Source organism: Prinia subflava, chromosome Z (genome assembly GCF_021018805.1).
Source record: "Prinia subflava isolate CZ2003 ecotype Zambia chromosome Z, Cam_Psub_1.2, whole genome shotgun sequence".
NCBI classification, from domain to species: domain Eukaryota; kingdom Metazoa; phylum Chordata; class Aves; order Passeriformes; family Cisticolidae; genus Prinia; species Prinia subflava.
In genome coordinates this window covers 84,886,079-84,910,264 of record NC_086283.1, presented here as the reverse complement: position 1 = coordinate 84,910,264, position 24,186 = coordinate 84,886,079, and the positions used below count along the sequence as shown (strand labels likewise).

At 43.3% G+C, this 24,186-nt stretch overlaps 1 protein-coding gene across 1 annotated transcript; it reads right to left on the bottom strand.

The window, feature by feature from the left end:
* Nucleotides 1-5,746: 5,746 nt before the first annotated feature.
* IL7R (interleukin 7 receptor) lies at nucleotides 5,747-23,108 on the bottom strand. Its single transcript, XM_063423723.1, has 8 exons — nucleotides 22,871-23,108; nucleotides 17,901-18,039; nucleotides 16,427-16,581; nucleotides 14,659-14,813; nucleotides 12,753-12,930; nucleotides 11,839-11,929; nucleotides 9,925-10,000; nucleotides 5,747-8,598 (listed from the first exon to the last, which is right to left on the bottom strand). Exons 1-8 carry the CDS (start codon nucleotides 22,959-22,961, stop codon nucleotides 8,110-8,112), a joined length of 1,374 nt encoding a protein of 457 aa, XP_063279793.1. The 5' UTR covers nucleotides 22,962-23,108; the 3' UTR covers nucleotides 5,747-8,109.
* Nucleotides 23,109-24,186: the final 1,078 nt, after the last annotated feature.

Sequence of the window (24,186 nt, the reverse complement as noted above, 5' to 3'; positions counted from 1 at the left end):
GTCCTTTGTCCATATAGACAGGGGGAAAATGGTACACAAAGGAAACTGTATGAAAAATTCCTGAAAAAACCTAGTGTTTGAGTGTGTGCTAACTTTTCCTGCTTTGATACGTTTTTCTTTTTTCTTCTACTTTCTGCTCCTCTCACATTATTTTGCTGGTCTCCCAGACTGAGAAGGTGCTGCTGTAGCAAAGAGTAAATGGCTTGTGCATGGCAGCATTAGTTCCATTTCTGGCTGGCAATGAGCTAAAAGCAGTACAGGCTTATAGAAAGGACTTCAAAACATTTGATGAAGTTGCAGCTCAGTAGCCTGCATTGCTAACAGCTCAAATAATAAAGTCCTGAGTGCTTGCTGCACTGATCCTCTGCAAACCCCATTTTTCTTTTGTCCAGCAACGATTTCAGTATGGACAACAACTGCTTGCAGTTCCTCAGTGAAGGCTGTGTAAACTCTATTTCTTGACCAGTGAGCCTCCAGAAGCTTGCATACTGGCTGACACTGGAAACTGGTGGAGAAACTCTCTTTATTATTTCCAGCCATCATAAGAGGAGCCTTTACTTACTGCAATGCTACTGAAGTGCCAATATATACGAAAAACAAAATTACTATCAAATAGGGGCTGTACATGGTCTGGCAGCTTAAATAGAATCCATTCACTTCTCTTTTATTAATTAATTTCACAACATGGTGTCATGCTTATCTGTGTTCTCTTTCAAACAGAAAGAAAGTAGTGCGGATGGACTGTGGGAATCACAAAATGAAAGAAACGTTTCCTTTTGACTTGCTATCTCATGTCTTCACACGCTGCAGTGATCTGATGGGCTGATATTTGTTCAAGTGAAGTGGAAGCTTTGATCTGAATAACTGCAGCCAGTTTGGTATTAATACCTTCCGATTTTATTTAATCCCAAACCAATATACGTTTTCAGAAAGGAGGATTGGTATTGAAAGCAACCGTGCTTTTTGAAACCAGCAGAAGTTTTGTCATTGGCTTCTGGGAGCCTTAGCTGAGCCTGTGGCAGCTGAAGAAAATCCTGTGCTTCAGGAGAAAATTTCTACACTGAGCTGAACTAATGGGATTTGTGTGGGGACTTGAAGGATGTGATCCAGGAGAGCTTAAATCTCCTCACCCTGCTGGTGTATCCCTGCAGCTCTCAGAACAGTCCCCAGCTCAGGTCTGCCTGCATGTGGACTTCATGGCTGCCTGGATGTGTTTCCTGAGAATACGGTTGCCAACGAAGTAATTTCAGCATTTGGTACAGAACCATGCTTCCAAGGGCTGGTTTCAGGCGCTTTCAAAGTCAGTGGCAGTTTCCTTTCATTTCTGTGGGAACAGAGTTGCTCTTGGAGCAGTCTGAATAACAACTGGTAACTTCAGAAAAGGTATAGTGTTTTCAGGAAAAAATAAATTATCTGGGAAACAAATCCCATGATTTTTCACTAGTAATCAGATGCGCTAGAACTCAAATTGGAATCTGTCTTGTATGAAATGTAATTTGATTCATATGTGTGCAAATTAATGGAACAAACATAGGCATTAGCTGCTAGATAGTAAAATCTCTACTAGGGAACATGCAGCCATAATGCCACACTGCACACACACACTGGACACTCAGAGGAAGCCCTTTTCAGGGATTAAAGGAAAGTTAAAGGGATTTGAACCAGGCAAGAGTGATTTTCAACCCTAACAAGCAGGTGCTCAGATCCTCCCTTCAGCCCTTCACTCTCCCTCTCTGTGATCTGGGAGACACAAAAATGAAGCTGAAAGGGCCTTGTTCAGCTGCAGCTGCAGTGTGCTGGTTACAGACCCAGCAGATACAGGAGATAAGTGGTGATGCTGTCCTGCCAGCCTGTGGCTCCACAGCACACACAGCAGATTTTAGGAGATAGGTAGCAATGCACACTATTGTATCTGGTGGTAGCATCAAGATGAGAGATCTTGATTGGTGCTTCATGTTCGAAGCACTATTTCTTCATTCTGATTGTGCAACAGATGCTAAACAGGATGGCACAAACCACAGAAACATCTGAGTCTGCAGGGCTGGGGGGCAGTCCCAGAGGTGGAGGTTTTGCCTGCACCTTGAGTTCCAGCCTGGATAGTATCTTTTCAGGAGTAAGGTCTGCCCTCCCCAACAGCCAGCACTGAAATTTGCTTCAAAAATGTTGGAAGAGCCCTGCAGGAAAGAGGGAAAAGGCTCTCTTATAACTCTCCCAGAACTCTGCCCCCACTTCCTGCCTCTGCGTGAGCCATCAGAGTACTTTGGTGACACCACCCCACTACCTAAAAGAGCACAAGGTACGAGGAAAAAGAGGTGTGGGACAGCCTTTTCTTCTGGTATGCTCCTCTGGGAAAGATGGCACTTCTGCAGCTTTTTTCTGGCCTCCCTGTGCTCTTTGTGGCTTCATGTTTCTGTCTGTGAGAGGAAATTTTTGGCTTGATGTGATACAGAAATATTTTTTGTTTTATACAGTCTCTTGCAGAACAAAATTCTTATTCAAGCACCTGAATTTAATGCAAGCTGCACTCTCTGCCATATATTCTTGAAACTAGACCACATAAGATTTTTGGTGATCTGGTTCATTCTGCTGCTCTTGTGACACAAAGCTGTCTTGTCAGAGGCAGATGGCAGCAGCAAAAGTTTTGCAGATGAAACCATCTGTTTCATAACTGAAACATCTGTTGAAAGAGATGAAACACCTGTTTCACCTGTTACACATTGCTGTATAAAAGCCAACTCACCTTCATGTAATTCCTTGGACACAGTACTGCCTCACACCTCTGCAGCCATGTGGACAGAGCAGGGCTTTGCCATCCCGGAACTGTCACTGGCAGAAGGAGCAAGACCAGAGATTTTTCTTATTTCTGGTCTGCAGCCCCTGTCCTCCACACTGGGAGCAGCAGCAGCACACTGAGGTTTCCCAGTAAAACAGGTAATGCCAAGAGCAAGCTGGCAGTGCCAGCAGCTGCCTACTGCCTATGCCACTGTGATTATAGCTCGCCCTGTTTCTTTAGCTTTCCTCTCTTGTAGGGTGAGCAGAAAGCAGAATCCCCAGGAGCCTGTGCTTAGCATCAAGTCCTCAGGTGGCTGAAAGCTGCCTGTTTGCAGCAGCCCTCTGGTCATACTGGTGTGCCTCAGCTGTGGTTTCAAAGGAAGCTTGGTTCTGGCTCTAGCACATCTTCCACTCTCATGCCTGGAGGTTTGCAGCCACCCCAGGTACAGCAGCCCCACGTGCACAAAACCTGGATCCAGGCTTCATGCCAGCTCACAGCATTGCCGCTGATCCCAACAGGAGCTGCAGCTGGAGACCGGGGACAGGATCCAGCCTTTGTTGAATACCTTAGAAAGAAAAGAAACACAAGGTTTTTGGAAGTTGAATCAACTCTGGTTTTATGTGGAAAAGCAGAGATTGTGGTAAAATGTGGGAAATGTTTATGTTCCGGAGATAAATCTATTTCTCTTATTTTTTCATTGAAAACATGGTATTTTTTCCAAAAGCTGAAGTTTTTGGGTTTTTTTATTTTAAAAAGGTAAGTGGGTTTTTTTAACTTATGTACATTTTCTGGGAAAACAGTTGTCCAAATATGTTACAGAAGCTCCAACTTGTGGCATAGATTTATTCCTTTAGACATTTTCATAAATGCATTTCTGCTTTGTGTCTCATTTTTTCTGTTGTTTGACAAGCCTTTGGGCTTTTTCACATTCATTCAGTGATGGTCCTGATGTTGGACTAATCTAATTTCACTGTGACATGTAAGTTATGCTGTTACTATTTAACAATAACTGGAAAAACTTTCCTTTGTTAGCCCACACCAGCAGCTCTGTTTCCCAGTGAAAGAATCTCAATCCATTGGCCTTACTGTCATTCAACTAAATTCTGCGTTGGAGCTTGCTGCAACCATACATCCTAATATCAGGTTAGGAGAATCTGATCTAAAAATCAGACTTCCTGGAAGATGCAAAAGAAGTATTTGCAATGTGTAGGGTCTCTGAGCCACAGTATATAGCCATCACCCTTGTAAACAATGTTTTTCTCATTCTTAGGTTACAAAAGATGAATTTCTGAATTATTGCTATGAAGTTAGTGCTTTTGTGGACATTGATGCCAACTTCATTTTAAGGATGAAGAAATCCTGGAAACTATATATTTTGCCTTTATTTGCCCAAACTTCTTTAGGGCCATAGACTACAAATAAGTGAAATACTGCTTCGTTTGTTGTGGGCTTGATTATTCCCCCAGGTCCCATCTGAGCAAAGGTTTTGGAGCTGCACGATGTGATGGCACCAGCCAAGTGTCCGAGTGCTGGGCCCTGACACGTGGTTTGTGTTTCAGCAGGTGGCGCTTAGAAGCCAAGGAAAAGCCATCCTGACGGAAACCTGGAGCTGCCACGTGAGCGAGGGATGCTGTAGTCGGTGTAATTCAGCAAATGCATTTTCTGGCATTATCAGTTATTTCCTTCTGTGTCTGTACATTAGATTTGTTTTGCCAATGCTCTGTGATGCAGGAATGCTAATTTGGGTGTTTTCATGATCACAGTAATAAGGAGGTTCTTGACTCTACAAATAATTCTTCACAAAGGTGGTAATTCTTCTTTACATCGCATTTTATCTGTTTTTAAATGATAGTTTCAGAAACGCCACAACCACAGAGATAACTAGCTTGATTTAAAAGTGTATTGACTAAAATCCAACTGCTTCTCCCCCTAGGCTGCAGCACTGCTGTATCACTGTACAAACACAGGCCTTCAAATCAATAAACACTATTACTAAGAAGCTGTACTCCTGCCCTGCAGAAATACCCTGCCAGCACCATCATGTTCCTTGCTGCCAGAAGAGATGGCTTTGTAGTCAGTTTCTTCCTGCCAAAAATGGCCCTGGATTTAGCCACATGTGCCTGTAGCAATGCTTGTCAGGCCACCCTTTCCACATTTATTTCCTAGCCCAGACTTTACTGCACATCACAAGCATTCAGCCATCCCTCCACCTTGGCAGAAGCAGTCCTCCTGCTCTCCACACTTAGCTGGTCGTCTGCTGCCCCACTGACACGCACAGCATTTGTGTGTGTTTTTTCAGCCTGTCTAATGAATGTGCAGAAGGGGAAGAACAAACTGGTAAAGGTGGTAAACAAACTAATGCTTTAAGCTGGGGATGACTATTGCCTTGAGATGTAATCAGCATTTTTCAGCATCATTAGAATTAGACCGTGACTCATTGTTATAACTGACAATAGTCTAAGTTTATTTGTGTGCAGCTAAGAGATATTTGCATAGTGCAGGAGGGAGAGTGGTAGGTAGCTTATAGTGGTAGGAGGGGTTTGCATGAGCTGCATATTGACAAGGGGAGAAGCAAAGATGGGAGAGCATCTGTGTGGCACCACAGCTGCAGCAAAGGGGCTGGAGCCCAGTGGGCACACAGCAGAAAGGAGCAGGCAGCTCCAGGCACTGTGCCATAGAGCAGCTACAGAGAAATCAGTGTCAGCAAGCTGGGTCTGAGTGTAGAGCTGAGTAAGAGCACTAGAGGCAGAAAGGGGAGATGGAAAATTGTGCTGAGCTAAAGTGCATAAAGGGTGTGAAAGCTGAGCAAATCTCCTGTGTGAATACTGAGGCAGATGGGAGTTTGTGGACAGCTCTGGAGAAATTGTTATAGAATAAGGAAACTACTTGACAGATTGTCCAGACATAGCCATGGCTGTATCCTCATATATGGACTATATATAACTTGCTCATAGACAGGAAATGCTTGTGGTGTTTTTGGCTTTGGTGCATATTTGGCTTTATTTATTTTTATTTTTTTTTTGCAAAACAAAAGTGGTTATATCTGCGTACATCCAACAAATGTTACAGAATTACAAAAATTGAAGGTACCATAGCACATACTGCAGAGGATTTTCCTGATGTGCTTTTGCTTCTTCTTCTATCCCCTTTTTCTTTGTTGCTGTGTCACTGGAAGAAGGCATCATTCCAGTATAGTCTGTCTGTATCTACAGTCACACTGTGCAAGTTCTCACAGTATAAGCTTTATCAGCAGCTCATTTTTCAAAGGAAATACAAGCGCTATAAAGCAAATTAATGCCCAGGGCTTTGGTCTTTTTCTTCTGCATCAATTAATGCTTCATTTGGTGGTGAACAGCAATAAAAACCATTCTGTAAAATGTCACTGGAATGTCGTGAGCCAAATCTGAGGCCCCTTTGCACACAGTAGCTGTTAAGTTCTCCCCACTTGAAAGTTTCCGTGGTGCTGGTTGGAGGTGGAAGAAGTAGAGTGCTGTCTTGGGAAGGCTGGTTTTGGCTTGATGTGGTCCAGAATTGCTGTTTGGCTTGTACTGTTTCCTGCAGCATTAGATTCTGATTCAAACAACTGAGTTTAATGCAAGCCCCACTCTCTGCCATATATTCTTGAAACAAGGCCACAAGAGATGTTCAGTGATCTGATTCATTCTGCTGCTCTGGTGGCACTAAGCTGTCTTGGCAGAGGCAGATGGAAGCAGCTGAGGTTTTGCAACATCTTCGTGACCATTACCAGTCAGAACAAATCTGAGCATCTCATCCTCTGAGGATAAGGGAGTACTCTTTTCACCCTTAGACTCTGGGAATGTGGTTACAACCAGGTAAAGGAGAATTTAAAAGAGCTAGAGGAGATGAGACTGCACAACGAGGTGAACCCCAAGTTGAGAGTGCAAGAAAGCAGCTTGGATGTCCCATGGCCACACCGTTTTGCTGTCATGCAACCATGTGGCTGTAGCAGCTTTATCTCCAAGTGTGTGCTCCAGAATACGCAGCATCCAAGGAGGACTGTGAAGTGGCTCAGCCATAATGTAAAAAAACCTATAAATGTAATACTATAAAGAAAAAAAGCCACAATGCAAAAAAACCCCAAAACCCACAAAAAACCCCCAACAAACAAAAAACATCTCCTGGTAAACTATAAGTTATTTTAAAAAACTCAGATCTTGTGACCACTGGTAGGATCCATGACATTCCCTCCATCTTCCTATGTTGAATGCTGCATGAGAACATTGTCTGTTCAAATTCATAGTATTTGTGTGTAGTCACAGCCATTGTGAATAATGCTAGTAAACAAACGTGGTCAGCCCAGCCTCTGGAATGGAAAGCACTCTGGGATGCTACACTAATAATTGCATGAAAGCTGCAGAAAAGGATAGCATCATGGAATTTACAGACTTCCAGGAAGAGAAAGGACTTTGCTTTGCCTAGTTAGTACATGAAATGTTGAAGACCTCAAAAGTATTAGAAGAAGAAGAATTAGAATTACAGGATCTGTGGATCCTGTAATTAGCTTAATGGCAGATCTTTGCCAATAGCACAAAGTAATGGGTTTTCTTTGTTTTAATTTGCGTCAAAAGAAAAAACGAAACAAAACAACCAAAACCAAAACCAAAACCAACCAACAAAAAAACCAAAAACACAGAACAACAACAACAACAAAACTACCCAAAACAACAACAATAAACTCCACCAAAACCTAAATCCATCTCAGGAAACATCTCCCTTAGGTGGGCCCATTTAACATTTTTGCTGGGCACTCAGCTCTCATTGTGGTGTTGAAGCTGCTGAATCCCCAGGCGACTAATACTTGATATCAACTCTAATTTTCTGTCTGTTTGGTTTTTTTACTGTCTTTTGATTGACTGGGGGGGAATAAGTCTTGACCACCAGTATTTAAAAGAGATTGGATTCTATTTAAAAGCTATTTATTGCCATATTTCTTGCTAAGGCATTAATATAAGCTTAACTCTGTAACCAAGAGGGTAACAAAAGACTTCATTAATTTCTGTAAGACATGCTGTGATCCATAGCTGGGACTGCATTTTCGCTGCGCTGGATTAATCAGATTTGAAGATCAAAATCAGGTTGAATTACATTTAATTTCTGCATCAGTGAAGACTGCTAGCAGCATACTGAATGCTGAGATAGGCTGCTTCTCACAGGGGTGCAGGAGAACCCACTTCCCGGCAGGTGTAGCATTGCACCGTGAGCAGAGTGCGTGAGCGAGGTGGGAACTCACAGGATACAGGAAAACAAAACCAAAAAGCTTCAGCATCCTGCTTGTGGTAGAGAAAAAAAAATGCATGCTGTAATTCATGTGAGATTTACTGAATTTTGTAGAAGTTGGACATTGTGACATAGGCTTCCTCATTGTTTGGTGATCTCATGTCTCTGTTAGGCAGCATCTGGGATATGGTGTCATCATTTAGGGGCTCTGGATGGGGCTGGCCAGAAGGATCCAGGGAACAAGTGGAGGAAAGGTTGAAACTATTGTTGTGCAGGGGCACCCTGTTGCCGTGGCAAACCTCGTACGTGCCGGAGCTGCAGCTGCAGTGGCTGGTGCTCAGGAGCCTGTGCAGGGCTCCGGCTGGCCAGACTCCTCTGTCAGACATTGGCAGGTTTAGGTTGTTTTTGTCTGCCATCACAGGGATCATCTTCAGGTCCGATCCACTCCTGAATTTTTCTGGAAGGCTTGTCTCTGGAGCAATTGATGGTTGCAGAAAATTTTCCAGCTCACATTTTGCCCAAAGGCCATCCACTTTATGGATATGAACATAACCAAAACTCTCTGGGTTAAAGCTTATATCAAAATTCTGTGTGGCAAAGGGAACAGCACAGTTAGTCAACAGTGGGTGGTAGTGTAAGAGAAAAGATAAACAAAGATAAATAAAAGATAAAAAAATAAATAAATTTGATTATTTATTTGATTTAAGAAGGATATTTATTATTTCTTTAACTTCGGGTGTAACTCTGAGGGGCCTGGACAATAGGTTAGCAGAGAATAAACTATCACATCTGAAAATCCCTGTCCCTATTAACTTCATCTATCCCATGTCCTCCTCTGGGCAGTACCCCTGGAAAGTGTTTTATGCTATATACAGTGTTTCAGAGACTTTTCTGAGACTTGCATTTATTGCATGCCTGCCATTTCACAGGAAGGAGTGTGTCCACCCAGGTGGTTTCTTTCAGTTTTTTCTTCCTAATTTAGCAGCAAGGGAAGTAAAAAAAATTGCCACAACTTCCTGAAACACGTTAGGAATCCCTGAACTGGAGAGCACAGGGGCTGGGAGAGCTGTGTTAGGCCTCCTATGAAATTAAGAACATGCTGATCTACCTGGAGTAAGCAGCACCAATGACTTACTTGTCCATCTGGCTTTTAACTGGAAAAGAAGTTCATAAACTGCATGATGTATGAACAATGCTGCTGGCCATGTCAGGGTACATGGACATCACCAGGGATGTTTTCAAAAGGTCCCCATCCAGCCCCATGATCACAGTTTCATAGAATCACCAAAGAAAGCATCTTGGTTGGAAAGGAGCTGTGGAGTCCAACCTTCTGCCAGAAGCAGGACCTGGATTAGGCTATTCAGAGCCCTGTCATGTCAAGCCTTCAGCATATTCACAAAGAAGAACCTACCTTGTCTTGGGGCAGGCTACACAGTATGTAATTATTTTCACAAGAAAGATTCTTTCCTTGTGTCTGGAAGAAGTTTGCCTTAAGTAACACACGCTTGTTGCTTCTGGTCCTGTCACCACACAGCCTTGTGGTGAGATCACCTTTCCTATCTCTCTACATACACCTTAGATATTGGAAGGTTGTAAGTAGTATTCTCCACCCAAAGCTTTCTTTTCTTCTATAAACAAACTTGATTCCTTCAGCCTTTCTTCATACATCAACTTCCCAGGACCTCTGTAGTTACTTTGCACAAGTCAAACCACAGGCAGAAGATCAATTGTGTATTTCCATACCTTTGACTGACATCTGCATGAGCAAATGTGGCCTCTCTTAAGTGAAATGTAGAAGTAATATCTGAAAGATGTCCTAGGTCATGCAGAAAATGCAAATACTGTCTCTCAGGAGTATTAGTTTTTTCCCCAAGAGTCTATATTCAGGTGTAAGGAACAGTAGAAGAACATACGTTTTTTGGCTTCTTGCATAGTTGCTCCAGCGTTTTTTTATGGTCAGGAAGGTTTGGCCATACAGCAGGCTTGATCCTGAAACAACAACAGTAGACAAAAAGCAGTGTAAGAAGGCTGTGTTGTGGTATCAGAGGTTCATTATTTCATCATTTGTACTAGTTATCACAAAGCCTTAGGGCTGGCTGGCATTATCCAAAATGAAGACAGGGAAGCCTCAGAATAAACCAGACAAGAGAAGAGGAATTGTGAAGATCACCAAAAAGTCACTGTTTTTTGGAGTGCACAAATTGTCACTGGAAATGCAGCAAATAAAACTAGCAAAGAGTTTGATGCTTGTTTTCATCTAGCTGTGTTAACAGTGTTCTGTGTAGTGAAACTGTTTTCTGCAAGTGCAAGAAGATGCTGTGGTTAAAGTGGAAATTTGTTGATACTTGAGTCTGCATGTACAATTAATTTAAAAAATGGCATTTTGTCCCATTCCTTGGTCAGCAATTTGAGCTTCAGACATCTGTCCTGTAGCTTTGTTCCACAGGTCTCATTTTTACTGCCTTGATTAACAAAGTTCTGGTGTGGTGCTGTTTGATACTCTTAGCTATGATGTATCTAGAGAATGTTGTCCATTTAATATTCAGTCATTGCAGTCTTACAATTATACATGTATATGAATATATATTTAATTTCATTTATGTGTCTATGTATATGCACATGTATAAAACTCTCTTCTTTTTAAAATGCAAATGTCTGGGATCAAAAAGTCTCACCTCTTTTTGCTGCAGTTTTATATAAGCAAAACTTGTAGCAAAGTTAGAGAACTGCAGGTTCCCAACAACAGTAAAATGCAAGAACAAGAAATCTCAAGCTACCTCTATACTTGAGAATAAAGGAGCATTAGGGCAGATAACTCCAGTGTCTAAAATGTTTAATTATTAAAATTGTCTGTGGTATGGTATAGCTGAGGCCAACTAGCACTAGCCAGGTAATCCCCATGTTTAATAGTGCCAGGTAATTCCCATGTGTTACTCTGGAGTTAGCCCAGCCCAAGTGTTGTCCCAAAAAGCAGCTCACACAAAGTTACCTCTCTTGAGCTGGTGTCATGGACAGACTGCTCTGAATGTCACTGAAGAGTCCTGGGCTTTCTGCCTGGCAAGGAGTTCATCTTCTACCGTTAAACTTGGGTTTTGTCCCTCCAGATTCTAGTTTCATAACATTATCTACACATCTGTTTGTTTTCTTAAGCTTATCAGCTCTAGTGAGCTGTGTCATTAAAAACATATTTACAGTTATTCATCTACTGCTGTGTAGCAGATACATGAAAAAACCCTGATGCAGGCCAAGGACTTCTTGCATAATGAATATATCCTTAGTCCCACTTCAGCCTCATCTTGCCTCATGACTGGCTGGAGGAGGATTTGGCCAGGCTGGTGTCTGACACCATCAAGCCCCAGCTGCAGAGGGCTCTGCCCTGCTGCTTCTGAAAGCACTGTGGAGCAAACACCCTGGCTGACTCAGCCTGTGCAAGTGAAAGAGGTCATCACCCTGGCATGCTGTTTCCACGCTTCTTAGGAGTTAACTAAAACCCACAAGTCCCTTTCTTTTCTGGATTTTGCTTGAAGTTTGTGAGATAAATTTGCCTTCAGTGGGACACTGAGTCTTTTAAGTGTTTTGTGGTGACCTTGGCTCGCCAAAAGTCCCAGTGTTTTGAACTCAAGACTGAAGTCTGGTCCAAGTGGCAGGTCATCTTCTGCCTGCCAACACTGTCTCTTATATTGCTCATTTCTACCCTTTGCCTGCCATCAGCCTGATACAGAGTTCCAGAGATGAAGGGAGAGTAGTTCTCAAGTATGACAGGGAAAGCAGTAAGACTGTCAGAACAGGACTGGGTTCCAACACCTTTTCCAATACAAAGAGATTACCTGTTTTCCCAAAAAACTACCATTAGTGCAATCATACCAACGGACAGCATGAATCCCACGATGGAGAATATGACCATGACCACACTGCTATCTAAAGGAAAACAAACAACATCAGCCAATGTAAATGTCTCACCATAAGCCACCATAACAGTGAAGTCTTTTCAGATGATGAACTAGCAATTAACACAAAGCATATCACTTGCCTATCACTGGGCTGATGCAATAGCTCATTTCTCCTGCCTCCATGAGGGAGGTAAATGATAGGCTGCACTTGGCTGAGCCTTGAGCTGGGTTCATAAACTGGATTAAAGCAGCTTGAAGTGTGCTGTCACCCCCCATGCACTGAAACCAGCACTCGCTGTGTCCTCACAGCAGCACAGAGATTACTTCTAACATCTGGAATGCTGAGCCCCTGGGGACTGAAGGGACCCAAGGACCACAAAGATTATTCATGTGCAGTGAGGAGACTATCCATATTGTGTTTTTGATTCAAGTGCCATATTCACACCCAAGCCCAGGGTCTTGAAATGGGTTGCCTTTCACAGCTCTTTGTGCCTCACCCAAAATGCCTTGTACAAGCTCTTCCTTCTCCTGGCAAGCCAGCCAGCAGCAAGAAGTGAGTCAGCCTTCATCTCCCTCTGCACCCACACCCTCATGCTCTCATAGCAGCATTTCCTCTGACCTTATTGCCTTTGAGTGAGATTTAAATCTTCATGGAAAGCCAGCCCCAGACCAGAGCAACCCAGCTGCTCTGTGAGTCACCTCCTTGGAGTGCCTGTGTCTGTGAGGGCTGACCCTGCTGACGGCTCTTCCCTCCCCATTCTCTCATCCCTGCTGCTGCTGAGGCTGTCCATGGAGCCCAGGCCCCCAGCTCTGCTTTCCTCCAGAAGGATCAAAGAGTTTTCAGCTCTTACAGCTTTCTGTGGAATGATGCTCTCTTGCTGTCTTGAAGCTCTTGGAAGTGCTCCATTCACTCCATGTGCCCTTAAAATAATCTCCATTTGGCTTAGAACGTACTTTCACCTCATACAATACTTCATTTTCAAGATTTTGCCCCAGCAGTTTTATCTGAAGGTATTGTGACTCTATTATCTAAACACACACACACACAAAAAAACAACATTATTTTTCCAGCAGGCAGTAGAAATTTATCCTCGAGTTCATCAAAATATGTGAGATCAGGTGCATCCCTGAAATACTGTGCTGTCTACTCCATCTCTCTAGATATTACACGGGTGCTTATCAGGGCATCAGCCTAGTTAAACAGCAGTGTAGTCCAGATAGAATTGAGAAGAGAGACAAATGCCGGGTAAAAGCTTTTTTGGAAAACAGTTGCAAGTATTAACTGTGCTCTGCAGCAGCTGACACTGCAGTAGGAAATATATGCTTCCCTGAAAAGGCTCAGAGGAGGGATGGGGAAAAAATATATTTTTGTAGTATAAAATGACAAATGTCTGAGAGGGCAGGTACAGGGAAGAAGCTGAAATCCTGCAGTGCAGCTCAGGTGGTCTCCATTTCAATGCATTTCAGTGCCTGAATCCATTTTCTTTTTCCCTTTAGTTCTTTGATGTTTGAACTTCCTGTATTTTCAAGCCTAATCAACAAGGAGGGAGATTTAATCTGTGAAACAGAGAGCAGTCAATAAGCAAGCTCTAAGTGATGTCCAGATGTTAGAAAAATAAATTACTTGTGGGTAGAATTGCCTTGTTGAGGTTTGACATGCTTCGATGATGTGGGACCTGGGAGGAGGTTAACAAAGCTTGGGAAGAAGGATGTAGTGATGGTAACAGGCACAAAGAGTGCAGAAGTTTTGGGCCATAATAGAGGACATTTGGCAGAACTCCCAAGGTAAGGAGGAAACTAATAAAGACAACTTGGTGACTGTGCTGAATCACCTGTGAACTGGGTAGAAGGCGATTCTGACAGGAGCAGATCACGACTGCTGACTCATGGCCCACCGGGTCATGAGAGCCACCAGCTCCAGAGAAGACAAAGACTGAGCCTGCGGGCTAATTAGCATGAGATGTGAGAGAATCGTTAACTGATGGAACACTAACTAATGAGAGAACTATGTAACTCGTGGCCAAGGAACACTAATTAGTTTGTTTGCTAAAAGGTATAAATAATAAAAGGTTTTTGTAGTTGGTGTGCTTGTGATGCCTTTAGGCATCACTTGATTTGTGGAATACCACTGAACACCCAGGCTTGTGCAACTGGAACAATCAATGTTTCTCTCCAGTGTGTAATTACTGGCTTGTTGCACTCCAGGTAATAAATCTAATTTTTGTGGACAACAGTGTGTTCCCTCTGTAAAACTCAAGTGTAGTCCATGCTTTCAAACACTGTGACTAGCTTTTGCACAGCTGCCCTGGGTGGCAGTGGACACAGAGATCCCTGCAGCTGGGCAGCCCCAGTCAGACCCAGTCCACAGGCAGCCTGAGGGTGGGAGGGCTGCAGGACTACACTGGAAGCCTGGAAGGGTTTAATGGAATAGGAGATGGGAAGAAACTTGCAAAGTAAGTAAAGAGGTCACACGCTTTACTGACTGATGAGCACAGAAAATAACAGCAAAATCACCACAGCAAACAGCAGACTTAGAATGGTTCAACACGTTATGTATTCTATTCCCACTGCAAAGCCCAAATGAAAGAAACCTCTTTTGACTGATGAAAATTCCAAATGCCTAATATTGCACCTTTCCAAGTTTTCAGATGGAGATATGCAGAAATGCAGATTTGATCATTTTTACATGGTACAGGTAGTTTTGATAATGTTCAATTTTGGAAATCAATGTAAGCAGACCAATACATCACCACTTACCTTCCAAGTGTGTTCTTTCTGCCGATAGGCTACTTCGTGTATTAATTTGTCCTTTAAGTATTTTTTCCTTGAGTGTGGTGTACAGTAACGAATAAGATATTCATTTGCCTCCCTTTCATATGTGATATTTATAGCAAATGGTACTTCTGGCTTCACTGCAAATGACAACAAACCAGGATGTAACAGGAGCAGCATATTGTTACTAGAAAATAAACAGGGTTTGAAATGTAAAAAAAAAAGTCTACTACAAGTTACAGCCCTGTAGGGTGACCTGTCTTGAGGAAGAGCTGTCCTGAGTTAGACAATCCTCATGCTGAGCCCCAGCTTATCCTTACACTCTGATCCTGATATCCCTGGGCTTGGGTTTTGACCTGCCAGAGAAGTAGTTTGACCAGTAGGGGAGGTGCTTGTGAGGGATATGACTTTTAGCCTTGGAAAGCAATTCCTGAGCATGCTCACCCCTGTGGCAGTTTGAAGGCCTGAAATTCAGTTCCTCTAGCCAGTGCCAGAGATGGAGGCCCCCTGGCAAAACCCACCTGGGAGGAGACACTGGAGAATAACCTGTGCCCAAGTACCACTGTGGCTGTCTGTCAGGGCAGTGGGACAGAGGGAGGGACAAAGTCTGACAGTGTTAGATGGACCAGAGGGGGCTGTGGCTCCCAGACCCTTGCTATGAACCCACATCTGACCTGGGCTGCAGGAGACTGTGCCAAAGACCATCTGTGCAAGTACCTCAAGTCCAAAATGCAGCCCTCAGGGCTCTCCCCAAGCTGAGCCTGAGCTGGATGTGCTTGAGACCTGCAAGTACTTGTGGCTGTGGTGCTGAAGCTTCCTAAATTCACCTTGCATAAGTACATCAGCTCTCACAGCAACACCGAGCCCATACCTCTCTCCTCTCAAGAAAACACACATAGCCATAAATTGTTCTCACTCTTGCAACCCCCAGATACTTAGATCTTCCACAGTTTGTAGAGTAGGGACTGCCAGAGATGGTGCAGGCTGGCCCGTAAAATAAGATGTAATGTACAGTTATTACAAAACTATTGGACTGTGGTAGAAATGTTTCACAAGAGAGGGATGTGGCAGTGCCTACTGCCAACAGGAGACAAAGCAATGTGGCCCCAGAGAAGAACAGAGAAGAATCTGTACTACACAGGCTTCTCTGCTGCCTTGGAATAATGACACTGGTTACCAAGAACAGTACACTCTGTATATCCCCTCCTCCCCTTGAATTTCCTATTTCTTGGCTCAGGAAGGTCTGTGGTGAGGTCCCTGGTGTGTCTTAGCCCATTCACAGTTATCAGTGCAGGATGCACCTTGTTCAGATTACAGGATACACCATGATGAGAAGTGAGATCTTGCAACCTTGTGTTCCCTGTGCTACTGGGCTTATACTATCTGTGGGGTGGAAGTCCCTAAAATGCATAATCTCTAGTCAGTGATGAACAAAATGTCCCTGCTTGGCAGTTCATCCTCTCTCAGGAACGGCTGCTTCAGCCATGGATGGGACTCGTCTGTTTTGGGGTCTGGGCAGTGTCACAGTCAGCCTGAATTCAGCTATGCATTTTGAATGGAGGTTAATCATGTCTGGCTTTGAAGCAGGGGAAATACCACACTCTGATAACACCTCAATCCAGGCTACATGCCCTGCTAAGATGCTATTTTATGCTGCCTTTATGTCATCCAGACCCTTAGGCTTTGTGCTGGTCAGTTTTTTCCCCAGTAACCCCTATAATTTTAAAAACATCCAAAATATTAAGTGTCTCACCAATGTCAGTTACAACCAGACTCCTGCAGGCCCTTCTCTTCATCTCAGAGTACATGCAAACTTCTCTGTTTGAGAGTATATCATTAAACTGTAAGAAGAAAACATCTTCCTGTTTCTTCATGTTGGAGCAGGCATAATTGTTGTCTTCCTTGGTACTGTTGGCCAAAGTGACATGACAATCATTTCATCTCAGTGTTAATATGACTTGACTACTTACCGTAAGGTAAGGTAAATATTTCTCATTTCACTCATCTCACTGAGGTGAGACTCCATGGGAAATAAGAAATTACACAATGGAAATAAGGAGTCTGAGAGATTGATAGTGTTTTTCCTTATGGTCCCTGAGCACAATAGTGAAGTGATGTGAATCACATTAAGCGTCATGGAGCTCTTGAGAAAAAAGTGCAATTATTTAATTGGAGGTCTATGTATTAAAACATTTGCATCTTTAAAAATTACCTTACCACTGCTATTTTTAAATTTAGGGCCATATGTTGTGATGGTCTTTGAAGATAAATTTCTAATTGACTTAGGTGGTAACCAGTAGAGGGTCAAGAGTCAGCCTGGCCACTAAGGAATCACACAGCAGTTTGAGAGCTTTTTTTTCCATTTCTGTGGTTCCCACATTTGAGAACTGCCATAAAACTTCAGTCAAAACCCACAGTAAGTCCCATGAAAATAGAAAAATTCCAATAAACTATGAGAAAAAAAGAAGGAAATAATTCATGACTAGTATATGAAGATTTATAAAAAATATCCACTTCTTTTTTTGGCTGGCACACAACTTTCAGGAAAAACAGAAAAAGGAAAAGCATCTTTATGCTCAAGAAACAAAATCTGATCTTCAGCTTGGCGTAACAGTGAAAAAAGGGTGGAAAGAGTCTCAAGGTCTTGATAGGAAGTGGAGATGGCTGACGTGTTTGATAACTATTGGAGGTTTGTGTGCCTGTTTTAGTGTATTTCTTGTATGTCTCCATGTGCAAAGACAATAGCTGAGTTTTTGTCTTAACCCAGATGCAGGCATTTTCTTGGATGTGCAAAATTAACCTTCTGCTAAAGAATTTCCTATGGCAAGGATTTTTGTCTTAAAAATATATATTTTTAAATACCATTTAAACTAAAGTAAAAAGCTCTCAGTTCATGTTGGGCGGCATCTATATTACAGGCTTTCCAGAGCAACAGAGGCAAGATCAGAACTATTGGAGACATTATAATCCCCTCTAGAGACCCTTTCAGCTCTTTCTTTTCCTCATTAGGGAGTTGTGTTCTGCTTTAGTAAACCACTCTTCTTTGCTGAATATAGTACTTGACAAAACTCAAACTCAGTGCTCAAACTTGGTACTCAAACTCAGCCAAACACTCTGAAGCAGGATTTTGTCTAGCTTTGCTGCCCCTGTTTCCCTGCATGTGGCAACGTGACCCACAGCATTTCACTTTCCAGGTGTTTACCGAGAGACAGACTGACAGCACTTACCACAGAGACAGGGTGTAGTTAGTGTTGTAAGGAGGCAGCTCAGTGAAATTGCAGGTCAGGCTGCTAAAGGAGTCCTTAATTTCCAGCTGACTGAAGCAGTCAATGTCAAAATTGTCTGGTTCATCATCCCCGAGAGTCCCTAAGGAGATATTCACAAGATGTTACTGAAGCAAATCTGTGAGTGCATTTGATTTGCAGCTCCACTGCATAGGAGGTTGTTTCTTCATGTGGCTGCCTGAAAGAAAGAGGATCAACCCACTTTTGTAAGAAGTGGACAAACCTTGTCCAAAATGAAGTTAAAAGCCATTAATTTGCACCTTTCAAGGCTGTTCTCTCTGCATGCCAGTGAAGTCCACCCACTTGCAAGAGTATTTTGGTGCCATGAGGCAGCTAAGTCACATTTTGAATCTACTGGAAAGCTTTCCAAAATGTCACGAATTTCCTCAGGAGGGAAATCTCTGACTTTCTGCCAGAGTGCGTGGCTTCCTGAAATTTGCTTCAATGACTAGTAACACAGTCATGATTTGACTAAAACCATAATTCTAAAATCCTACACTTGGCATGTATGAGGCTAGTGATGCAAAAAATGACACTTCTGAGAGAAGTCTTCTTTGGCAGATAATGTCAGTTTAGCCTCATTTCATAAAATCTCACCCACTATGGCCAAGTGAAGGGGAAAGGGTTATTGTCATAATTTTATTTAATAATAATAACATTGTCATTATTATTACCCCTTTAATGCATCCTAGGGGCAGGAATGCCTCTGACTCCTTTCACCAATGGTTAAGGGTAGCTGTCATGATACATAAACCTCTTTCACGAGTCAAGGGATTATGCTTGATCCCCTGCTCAGTCCTCTGCTATCCATTCCTCAGACAGGTCCTTGCCATGTGGGGGACCTGATGCAGTGAGAAAAAGAATCAAAGAAAGGTTTGGGTTGGAAGGGATCTTAAAGATCATTTAAGATAAAGTTAATCCACCATGGGCAGGAATGACACCCACTAGATCAGTTTGCTCAGGGGCCCATCCAAACTGGCCTTGAACCTTTCCAGGGATGTGGCATCCACAACTTGTTGAGGCAGCTTGTTCCTGAGCTTCACCACTTTCTAAGTATAGAGTTTCTTCCCAGCATCTAATCTAAATCTCTCTTCTGCCAGTTTAAAACTGTTCCTCCTTGTCCTATTGCTATCTGCTGTGGGGTATCTGTGCCTCAGACTCACAAATGGAGTGGGGAAATGCCCATTGAAAAATTTCCAATGGCAAATCCCTCTCAGAGAAAATGATGGTCAGCATCTGCAGTCAGATTTTGAGTCAAAGAAGAAGTCCAGAAGTCAGTCAGAAATGCAAGAAACACACAAAAGCAATGCAGGCAGAGGCTAGGAAAGGGGACTGCTGCACCAGCTCCTGTGATGGGATGGGAGCACCTGATGCTGCACTAATCCAAAAACCACGGGGAGATCTTCCCCCATGAGTTAATATTTAGTGGCCATTCATCACCATGAGAAACTGGTGCTAAGAAATTATTGCTAGTCTTCTCAGCACAGCTCAGGGAGCCCAGATCTCCCTGAAGGACAACAAATGCAGCGTCCTCTACCAGTGTTGCTGCTTTGAGGGGAGAACCTGTGCAGCACAGAGACAGAGACACAGACACAGACACAGACACAGACACAGACACAAACACAGACACAGACACAGACACAGACACAGACACAGACACAGACACAGACACAGACACAGACACAGACACAGACACAGACACAGACACAGAGAGATGCAGAAAAAGCAGATCATGTACAAAGCTGCTGTATTTAACCATCACGTTCAAGACAAAGACACAGAGATCAGCTCAGCTCTGGAACAAGTCCTGCAACAGTTTCACAGAAGTGAGTCTTGTCCGGTGCAGTCCTGTGCCATAAGGGCAAGTGTGCTTGTACAGAAATATGTACCACATACTGTTGCATATTTGTGGGTAAAAGTGTGTATCTTAAAATATGTATATTCAAAATCTGAGGGATACCAGGTAAGCTGAAATGAATCTGTTTAAAATGGAAAACAACCCACCATATTTTGTATAGATACATACACTCAAAGCTGACATGCACAGATACGTCACCTTCTAAACCTCTCTTAAGATCTTACTAGCAACTGGCAGGAGACTTGCTTTGTACTCAAGGCAATATTAAAACTTAAAGGTTAGGATGACTAATCTGCCTTTCTTTGTGGCTGCTTGGTGATCTCTGTATATGCGAACTATATATGCCAGATTTTGCATCAGCTCAAAACCCTGACAATCATCCTATTAATAAATGGCTTATCAAAAAGAAAAATTCAACTATTCACTACAGATTTCCTGAAAATTTACAGAAATTTGAATTAATTCTCTATCAGTTTGGTTGCAAAATGAAAAGAAAAAAAGGTTTAGTCTTGTAGTTCAAACAGCCATCAAGGTTTAACCAAGGCAGTGCAGCTTTGGTGCCACACTGGAAGGAAAGCTGACTGTACCACTTAGACACTGAATTTTCACGTTGTGATTATACGGTTCCTTATTCATGGAACTAACATAATAACCATAGAATATATGATAATTAAACCTCAGGAACAGTGTTAAAGTAAGCAGCTTGAAATGTTATTTCTGCTATGATTTTTCCTTGGGCTGACTAATTTTCTTGTCTGACATAAGTATGCACGTAGTCTCAGCCTCACTTCTGCCCTAAACCTCAGAATTGCCATGCACAAATGTGTTTGCTACGTGAATGGTTTTGGTGAGTCTGACATGACTCATACTGCTAAGGACTCTTCACTCAATTAAAAATTTGTGAGACCATTGTAATGTTTGCCTTGAGAAGCCCAGACCAGGCAGAGCCATGAACCTGGTTCTGCTGAAATCAAGGCAGGGCTTGGGAATGGGCGATTCTAAACTGGGATAAAAACTGCTACAGTCAAGGCAGGTCCTTCACAGAAATGGTTCTCTCTAGGGTTTGGACAGCACCCAGCAGGATGGTTCAAACCACAGAAGGAATCTCAGGAGCCTTTAGGAGGAGAAGGATGTTAGCAGAGGCTAAGGACATGCTTCAGCTTTATGCTCTAGAGCTGCCAGCACTGACAGCAATGCATGACACCAAGGGCCCAGGTAAACACTGACTGTCTCCATGGACAGAGTAATTGTGAGACCTCTAGCACTGATGTGATTCAGGCTGGTTTAGTCACAATAGTTTAGATGTTGGAGAAACCCTACAGCTGTCAGCAGGAGGACCACTGAGGGTGCCCTGCTCATGAGCCTCCCGTGCCCCCTGCACCCTCCTTAGCTTTGCCTGTAGCTCTCTGAGGCCTGTTGGGGATTACCAGCCCTTCTTCCTGGCTGGGAGGCAGCCTGATGCTCAGAAGAGAGGAGGAGATGGAGGCAGGTGCTGCAATCAGCTCTTCCCTCCTCTGCCCATGGGAGTGCCCATTAGGGCAACTTCATGCCTGAGCTGGCTACTGGCACTTTGTAAGGGGGCAGGGCAAATTAGAGAGGCAACAAGTGAAAGTCAAATATCCATCATGGCTGATTTTACCCTGGATTACTTAGTTTGTTGGCCAAAACCAGGAGATTCATTAAGAAGTCATAAAAGCTGCTAATTGCTCAGTGTGGATTTTCTCAATCTGTCTTCAAGTATAAGAAAATCATGATCTATTCATATTAGTGATAAAACAAGCAAAGGTCTAATCATATCTGATTTTGAGAAGCCCTGAAGATTTCAGCGACACCAACAATAAATCACTAGCATTGAACATTCCTCACCATAGCTGCTTTCTGAAGCTGGCTCTAAACAGCTGCCAGTTGTATGAATAAATGGCAAATAAAAACCCCAGGGTGGTTAGATGTGGTTCTGAGCCAATCCCCGATTTCTTTTGATGAAAAAAACTCATAATGTATGTCCTGTCTATGTACATGCTTGTGTATGTACAACTGTCTGGATACATGTGTTAAAATACATAACACCCAGGGAAAAATTATATTCCCTAACTGAGAGACAGCACAAGAACACAACCATTCTCCTCCTAAAACCTGAAAATTCTTTTGTTCCCAAACAATGGATCTCTAACCTACCCATAACTGATAGCCCATGTCCTTCAGACATAGTGCACAAACTACTGTCATTGCTGTTTGTTTAGTACCAGACAAATAAGAGTTTAGCAGATCTTGGACTGAATCTCTAAATCAAATTTTTCATCTCCCTGTTGAGAAAAGGAATAGCAGCCTGAAACAGTGGTTTTATTTCTACTTATTATGTTTTTATATACTGCTTATTTATGTTTTTGATCTTGATGCTGCTGAATAATTTTTGTTTCTTTGAGACCATGAAGTCTACAATAAGGCTGAATTTAAAGTGTTGTTAATTTATAATTATTTGCTGAGTAGGGGATGAATGCTGTTAGGGATGTGCTGTGAGAACTCCCTGCCTGAGTTGCTGCATCAGCCATGCTCCTTGGGAGACTGGGACGATATCCCAGATACAGCTGATGAAACTGCAAAAAGAAAATGTAAAAGTTTGACTTTTGAAGTGGAACAGTTTGGGCCAAGTTTGAGTTACATCAAAACATTTTATTTGGAGGAGACTGGCAAGAGCAAAAGAAGCCAGAACCTCACCCGTCTCTAATGTCAGCTATGGGTGCAGAAGGGTGAAGTTATCCCTCTTCCCAGACATAAGTTCCCACACAAACACTAGCTACAACAATGATTAACAGGTTTGGCACTGCATACCCTGTGCATACAGTTATGGTCTCCTTTATTTCATGTGGATTTGATTATAAGGACAGCAGATTTGGGGGTTAAATTAAATAGGTATCCCCCAGCTCCACCTCAGGCACTAAAGAGAGATTGGAAGTTAAAACAGGAGTATATTTAATCACACAGTTGCATTCTGGAGCTCTTAACCAGGTTTTTCAAGATCATACATGAGTGGAAAGATGAAGATGAAATGACTCACCATCACCGTCTGCTGAGGTGCAACCACTTTCCCCAAAGGCGGTGTGAAGGAACACGGCGAAGATGCCCAGCACGGCCCCGGGCTGTGCCATCCTGAGCGCGCTGCGTGCGGGCACTGGGGCTGCGTGCGCCCCGCGCCGCGCCTTTATACGGCCCCGCGAGCCCCAGCCGGGGGAAATGTAAACATGCCTACGCACAGCACGGCTGTGGCAGCAGGCAGGAAGCCAAAGGCAAGATAACTGCTGAGCTTTTACTCTGAAACTGCTTCCCACTCCTGGACTGAGCACGTTCTGGATCAGGCCACCAACTCATTTGGGCAAACCTGGTAAAGCCCAGTGGGAAAGGGAGCACATTTCACGGACAGTGCTCCTGACTCAGCTGGCGTGATTCGTGCTGCTGGTCTCCCTAAGAGCATGGCTTAGTCCTGGCATCCACTGTGCTCCCAAGACAGGTGCACAGGTCCAAGGGAGAAAAGTCTTCCAGGTATGAAACATTAGGTATGACTGCTTTTGTTTATTCTTTAACTACCAGCATCAAAAGCAGCACTGCCAGCAGGTGATTCCTTACTCTTGTGAGACCCTAGCTGAAGCACTCCATTCAGCCCCAACTAAGAGGGACCCAGGCATATTGAATAAAGTCCAGAGGAAGCCAGTAAGCCAGTAAGATGAGGAGAGAGCTGGAACACACCTCCTGCACAGATGGGCTGAGAGAGTTGATGTTGTTCATCCCACAGAAGAGAAGGCTCTGGGAGATTTTATCATGGCTTTTCAGTAAGTAAAGGATGCTTATAAGGAAGGTGGGGAGATATTGTTTACCAAGGCCTGTAGTGACAGGATCAGGGACAATGTTTTTAAAATAAAAGAAGGTAGATTTAGATTGGGCATATAGAAGAAATTCTTCCCTGTGGGGATGGTGAGGCTCTGGCACAGGCTGCCCAGAGAAGCTGTGTCTCCCCCATCACTGGAAATGCCAGCTTTGAGTAATGTGGTCTAGTGGAAGATGTAGCTGTACGTGGAAGGGGGGTTGGAACAAGGGACCCTTCGAAGGTCCCTTTCAACCCCAGACTTTCTGTAATTCTATGAAGTCCTGCAGAAGGCAGTGCTGACCCAGGAAAACCTGTGATTTAAAAGACTAATCCTGCAAAACCTGGCTCCTGAGAGCAAAGTGGCACATCTCACATTTTTTCAGGCTTTGGACAAAGCAAAGGTGGAAAGCCAACGATAAAGAGGCGTCAGATATTTCCTTTGCACCCTTTCTGGCTGAATACACCAACGCACACCAGAGCGTAAAGCAGGGCCGTGCACAGGGCTGACTGAT